This window comes from Cibotium barometz, chromosome 4 (genome assembly GCF_041138505.1).
Source record: "Cibotium barometz isolate CiBa-2024 chromosome 4, ASM4113850v1, whole genome shotgun sequence".
Lineage (NCBI taxonomy): Eukaryota > Viridiplantae > Streptophyta > Polypodiopsida > Cyatheales > Cibotiaceae > Cibotium > Cibotium barometz.
Window position 1 is genome coordinate 57,012,412 of NC_141049.1, and position 7,289 is coordinate 57,019,700.

Genomic DNA, 7,289 nt, shown 5'->3' on the forward strand with positions numbered 1-7,289 from the left:
GAGGCTGTCTGCTTCATGATTGAGGAGTAAGATGTTGGTGTGTTGTTGTACGTGTTATACATAGAGCCAATCATCGCCAATCACCTCTTACTTGTGAGAATCATGAAGGGACACGTGCAGGAAGAATCATATGCACCTCAAGGTGTGAGGATTTTCTCGTAGATGCAAGGTGTATGCTATTAGTTAGCCAGACACTAGGCCATTGCGTATGACGCCCCAAGTGGAACTCTCTACCCAATACATGTAGATGTCATTACCATACCTTGGGAAGGCATAAATTTATTGTATATAGGGGGTGGGGGTCCTCACCCATTAGCCCAGTTGGGCGAGGAACTCAGGCGTGCTATATCATCACAATCACAGATTGCGCAAGGCCATGTGCTCACATGCCAAATTATTTCTTCATCTCAAAAGGAGAAAGTAGTAGCGTCAGTGCCATTACTCATGCACCCCTCCACCTCCCCCCATCCTTTCTCTATCAAAAAGGGGCGAGTAGTAGGGGTGGGTGTCGTTGCTCATGCACTCCACCTCCCCCATCCTTTTAATTCATTAGTGGCTCCCTTTTTTGATGTTACAAAGCATTATAAATGTTGATGCACTATTTTCTTCTTACTAACTTTCCCAACTCACTAGATTTGTTAGAACACTCTTTCTCCCCTCTCTCATGTGCTTAATCAACTCCTCCAACAACAAGGGATTTCCAATTATGCTCTATCATAAAAATGGATGCAAATAATATTTGGAAGTCATGGCAAAGGCAGAGCTCTTTTCACACATGAAAATGAATGAAATCTGCCATCCTTTATCAAAAGTTTATTAAAAAATTTACAAGAGTGCTCTTCTTTTGGCCTCTTTACTGCATTCTTGTATGGTTGAGCATAATGTTAGAGAACTATTAGAAAAAGCATTGGAATCATTAAATTATTCTCTTTGAACAGAACTTCTTAACATTGAACCTAAAATAACCCTTGAATCTTGCGTTAAATGTTATTGCTACTTCCAAGCACAATTGGGAAAGATAGGTTTGCATTAACCTAGAACCAATTCAAATTTTGTAAAATTCTTCTCAAAATGGTAGAATAGGGGAAAACGTATTTTAAAAATTTCGAGTGAAAATATGTAAAAAAATGTTTGTTTGAAATTAAATTTTAGCCCGTGGGTGAAAAGGATTCGTGTAAGGTTCAATAAAAAGTATATGGTGAAAAGGACTCACGTAAGGTTCGCTAAAAAGCATGGGTGATGAGCTTAGGTGAATTAGTATAGCCTATTGGCTCTCAAGTAGAGAGCCCAATTTTGAACCATGCCTCTAAACAAATTTAATACCTAGCCTTCACAAGAAAAAGAAAAAGGCTTGATAAAAGTAGGTTTATGAACACTTCTTCCAAGGCTTGTAAGAGATGGGGCTAAATTATGTTCTTTAATGTCCAAGTTCCCCTCTCTCTTTCTCACTAAATGCGGTACTTAACCATGTTAAATGGGTCAACTCTTCTCACACACAAATCTTTTAGTGAGTTAAGATCCCCTCCCCCCCCCTCTCCTGGCAACCCCCTTTTTTTCTCTAGTTTCATTTCTAAACAACTTCTTTGAAATATATTTTATTGTTAAAAGCTTCATAGGCCAACTTTGGAGTATGAATTTATTTATTAAAAGAACTAATAGGGAAAACAATTATTTATATGCGAAACGAAAAGGCTAGTTTGAAGTTTTCTCGTGTTTCAAGTTTTTGTAAAACCATTGTTCTATTACTAAACTGTACAAAGAGAAACATCGTCAATAACTCACAAGAACTAAAAACAGTGGAAAAACAACTCTAGATGTATCTCATCTAGTTGTCGGAGCTGAAAGCAGTCATATAAGGATTGTCGCAACAATGATTGACAAAAGTAGTAATACTTGTCAATCGAGGGTGCCTGGAAAGCCAATCGATTACATAATCCAAAGTGACCAGAGCGCCCAAAATCTTGTCCATTCCAAAAATGGAGCCATTTCTGCTAGCCTCCTCTCATATCTACCAAAGATCCAGAAGTTCTTGGATAAATACCAGGAAATCTGGCACAGTCAAACGCACATAAAAACTATGCATGAAATCTTGGGTATCAATAGAGGGCCATATCAAGTGCTGGATGGTCTCATTAGAGCATGAACACCTTTGCCAAAGTTGTATCAACAGGGAGTACTAGTTGTTTTAGTTGCAGCTTGCTTGTCCATATTTTCTGTAAAGTTTGTTTTCTCTCTCTCTCTCACACACACACACACACACATGGTCTGATTTTGACTTGGGCATTGGGCAACATTTTTGCCAAATCGCCCTGAAATGGAAGGGCTCTAGTCTCTAATCGGAAGCGCGTGTGCACTGCAGCAATGTAGCGAAAGGGGAGGCACTCCCTTCGTCAGAAGAAGGGATGCCGCCCCTGCCTTCGGTTGATGACTTTGTTTGCATCCTGCACAAGTGCAGAAAGGGGCGAAACCTAGCATACGCTCTGCGCTTGTATGCCCACATGCGCCAAAGTGGGCTAGAAGCTCATGCATCACTGGGGAACTATCTCATCTCGATGTTGGTGGAAGTTGGAAGTATGGGCGATGCCCAGCAGATTTTTGACAGACTTGTGCATCGGACTGAGAATTCGTGGAACGCCCTTATCACAGGTTATATTCAATGCGGGGAGTCACATTATGCTCTCATCCTGTACCAGAAAATGCAAGAGAAGGATTCTCTACATCCTAGTCCGTATACTTTTGTGGCCTTACTGAAGGCTTGTATTAAGCTGAAAGACCTTGAAAGGGGTGGCCAATTACATGCTGAGATTGCCAGAAAGGGGTTGCTCGAGAAAGATGTTTTTGTTGGCAGCACCTTGGTTGATATGTATGCAAAATGTGGCTCCCTTGCAAAAGCACAAGAAGTATTTGACAAGCTCCCACTTCGAGATGTAGTGTCATGGACTGCACTAATCGTAGGATATGCAGAACATGGGCATGGTAAGGAAGCACTTAACTGTTTCAAACAGATGCAACATGAGGGCATCTCCCCAGATGCTGTCACTTTAACTTGCAGCTTGAAAGCTTGTGGCAGCTTAGGAGCTGCAGATAAGGGTCAAGAAATACATGCTGGGATTGCTAGAAAAGGTTTGGAGAGAGTCCTTGTTATTGGAAATACCTTGGTTGATATGTATGCCAAATGTGGCTTGCTTGCAGAAGCGCAGGAAGTATTTGACAAGCTTCCAGTTCGAGATGTGGTTTCATGGACTGCATTGATTGCAGGATATGCAGAGCATGGGCCTGGGCAGGAAGCACTCAACTGTTTTGAACAGATGCAACGTGAGAGCATCTCTGCGGATGCTATCACCTTTGTTTGCAGCTTGAAAGCTTGTGGTAGCGTAGGAGCTAGAGACATGGGCCATGAAATACATGCTGAGATTGCCAAGAAAAGATTAGAGAAAGACGTTCTTGTTGGCAGCACCTTGGTTGACATGTATGCAAAATGTGGCTCGCTTGCAGAAGCACAGAACGTGTTTGGCAAGCTTCTAGTTAGAAGTGCTGTCTCATGGACTGCCCTACTCACAGGATATTTGGAGTATGGGCTTTGTCAGGAAGCACTCAACTGTTTCGAACAGATGCAACACGAAGGTGTCTCTCCAGATGCTGTCACGTTTGTTTGCAGCCTGAAAGCTTGTGGTAGCCTAGGAGCCACAGACAAGGGCCAAGAAATACACGCTGAGATTTCTAGGAAAGGGTTGGAAAGAGACATTCTTGTAGGAAACACGCTGGTGGACATGTACGCAAAATGTGGCCTGCTTGCAAAAGCACAGGAAGTGTTTGACAAGCTTCCAGTTCGAGATTTGGTCTCATGGAATGCACAAATTGCAGGATATGCTGAACATGGGCATGGGAAGGAAGCACTTGACTGTTTCAAACAGATGCAACATGAAGGCATCTCTCCGGATGATGTCACGTTTGTTTGCAGCTTGAAAGCTTGTGGTAGCATAGGAGCCACAGACAAGGGCCGAGAAATACATGCTGAGGTTTCGAGAAAAGGGTTGGAAAGGCACCTCTTTGTTGGCAACACCTTGGTTGATATGTATACCAAATGTGGCTCACTTTTTGAAGCACAAGAAGTATTTGATAAGCTTCTAGTTCGAGATGATGTCTCTTGGAATGCTCTAATCACAGGGTATGCACAGCTTGGAGAAAGTGAAAATGTTTTTCACTTCTTTGATAGAATGACAGGAGAAGGTATAAAGCCAAATCTGGTCACATTTATGAATGTTCTCAATGCATGTAGTCATACTGGTCTAGTGGATAAGGGCCAGATGTACTTTGAAGCCATGAACAAGGACTATGGCCTTATCCCAACTATGGAGCACCACACTTGCATGGTTGATCTACTTGTCCGTGCAGGCCACGTAGACAAAGCGGTAGCAATGATCAAGAAAATGCCATACCTTCCTGGTATTGTGGTATGGCATATTGTACTGGGGGCTTGTCAAAAGTGGGGCAATATGGAGCTTGGAAGACAGGCCTTTGAACATGCAATGCGATTAGATGAAAAGGACGCCGCAGCTTATGTTAGTATGTCTAACATCTATGCAAATGCCGATATGCAGGAAGATGTGAGCAAGGTTGAGGCAATGAGAGTGGAAAAACAATCATGTAGGAACGAGGACATAGTTAGCAGAGTGATGCCCACAGAATTGTGCGTTCCTTCTTGGCTGTCATAAAACAAAAATATCTATGCAAAGAAATCTTTTGCTGAAAATGACAAAGGGAGGGCACACGCTAGGTTTTGTATCGGATCTCCGGCAGCAATTTTGACGATGCAGATAATGAATAATGATGTGTTACGTAGACATACTGAGAAAGTTGGCTATCGCAAATGCCATAATTAGTACGCCCAAGGGGACACCCCTACTTGTTGCTGAAAATTTCCGCACTTGTAATGATTGCCATTTGGTTAAGGCATCTATGTGAAGGATATAGGAGTAAAAAATACCTGTTGGAGATACAAACTGTCTCCATATTTTTCAGAAAGATAAGTGTGCTCGAAGGACACTATTGTTGATGGCAGTGCAACTGCAGTAGCCAATTTTCCCTTCAATGTGTAATCCTTGATACCAGAATCATGGAGAGAAGCCAAGGTGTACTAAGACGAGGAGGATGAAAGTGAGTTCAATCATGGGTTGTTTTGTGAGGATTCAAAATCATATGTATGTAAGTTGGTGAAGCGTTTCTGGCCTCGGAGATTGGTGAAGACGACTTGCAAGACATAGAAGCCAAGCTTTCTGCAGCAAGAAGCAGGGATTATGGTACCATCAGAAGTCTGAGAAACTCCCAGCAAAGCTGATAAAAAATCCTGCCAGATCTTTATTACAAAAACCAGAGGCTGCCCATATGGATCAGAGAGGGCTGCCAGAATCACTCTAATTTAAACATTGTATCCTATGCCCCAGCGTGCTGTAAGAAACAGACATACCATCTACATGTATTTAGAGTGTATGATGCATTGTATCCTATGCCCCAAGCTTGCTGATGAGATATTAGCAGCACTAAGGAGGATTACCTTCAACCTGTTCACCATCGCACTCATACCCGAGAGCTCTTCGATTTTCTTCTGAAGATCACGATTATCCTTGTTGCTGTTTGAATCGACTCAGACCATGCTATGCCAGTGGATATGGATAGTGGCAGCAGGGTTAATGGAATAAGGTGAATGGGACTTTCATTTCAACCTATCATTATATAAAAAAAATGTTTTCCATCTGGTTTTTGGGATATTGTGCAGGAAAGAAGAAAATGATAATCTGCATATTGAGGATTTCTTTCTTCGAGGATTAGAAAAAGGTCTGTCTTTGGGTATGACCACCATGTGGATCTTTTATTTCCTTTTTTTTTTCCCCCTTGAGTAGATTCTTCGATAGTTGCAGTTTTTTCTCCGCTCGTAGGCGCCAGGTGAGTGGCCACCTGTAGATGGTATTTTTCCGTGGTCAAGGCCACGGACCAAGCGTGCACCAGCGGGGATTCGAACTTATGAACCCCCCCATCAAGAGTCACGAACCCACACCACTGCACTGCCACCCCATTGGTACTACCATGTAGATCTAGTTGAGTCTTTGATAGACTCGACTATTCCTAAATTTCAAAAGAATGCAGGTTTGTTCATTGAAATCCCTGCATGATTTGTTCTAAAACTCAAAAAATTGCATTGTGCTCATAGGTTGGGATGCAACAGCTGCCAACCTGCAGATCCCTTTTCCCCAAAACTGCAGGCTTCTTGCTGAAGGCAGCGGAAGTAGTACTTGACTTAGCACCAAGAGCTAGTATTGAGCATGTTATGGGATCCCTCTCACTGCAGCGGTACAACAAAAAGCGCTAAGTAAGGGGGTGTCATTTAGCATACCAACTTCTTGATATACTAAGCAAGACCAATGTTCACTAAAACCAAAAAGGCCTACACGATGATAGCATTAGAAACCCTCTGCCGGTACGTATTGCATTTTTTTCATGATCTGTACAACTACCTAATGATCTAGAAAACCAGTCAGAAAGCCCCATTTAGAGGAAACCAAAGATGCAGGTAGAAGGGGAGGCTGAAACCCCGACATACAGGCACAGGTACACACTAGAGAGGATATATCAAGGATAGATGCCAATGGCATCCCTGTGATTTTTACATTGATGAAACCTGACAGAAGTTTCCCAGAAGAAAAAGGCAACACAATAGGAAGTATGTCAGGCCCCAGGCAACCCCATTTCTGCCAAGGTTCAGTAACAGCGGTATTGGGTGGGGGTCAAACACAGATCAGCCAGATTCAGATGAGTGGGGGGACCAGATAGACAGAAGCACCCCCCAAATCAGAGGGACTTGTCCAGCTCCAGGTGCATCAGACAGTAGAGCTCAGACCGACTCCAGACCAATCTTAGTTGGAGTATATTCAATCCGGCCTCTGCACCAGCCCGAGCCAGCTGCCCGACCAAGATAATGTAACATGCGGAAGCTTCGGAGAAGAATCGGTAACTTCAATACTCAGAAATCAGCACTCTTTTTGTGACGGAATTAACGCACAAACTGAATGAAGATGTGCAGAAAAATAGAGAGAGAGAGAGAGAGAGAGAGAGAGAGAGAGAGAGAGATGGAGAGGACACAGTATTGGGTCCCAAATACCCTCTGTAGGGCCCCCACCACAAATGGTGTATTTGCTTTATTAGAATGATGTAAATCTGAAAGAAAATACAGAAATCCTTGACCTTTCTTGGCTGGAAATTCCCTGCCCTTGACCTGCAGTCCTTCACCCCTT

At 42.9% G+C, this 7,289-nt stretch overlaps 1 protein-coding gene across 1 annotated transcript; it reads left to right on the top strand.

Annotated features, from left to right (window-relative positions):
• Positions 1-2,209: 2,209 nt before the first annotated feature.
• Positions 2,210-5,752, top strand: LOC147639426 (pentatricopeptide repeat-containing protein At4g13650-like). The gene has a single exon (XM_086791222.1). It carries the CDS (start codon positions 2,403-2,405, stop codon positions 4,713-4,715), a length of 2,313 nt encoding a protein of 770 aa, XP_086647348.1. The 5' UTR covers positions 2,210-2,402; the 3' UTR covers positions 4,716-5,752.
• The last annotated feature ends 1,537 nt before the right edge of the window (positions 5,753-7,289 follow it).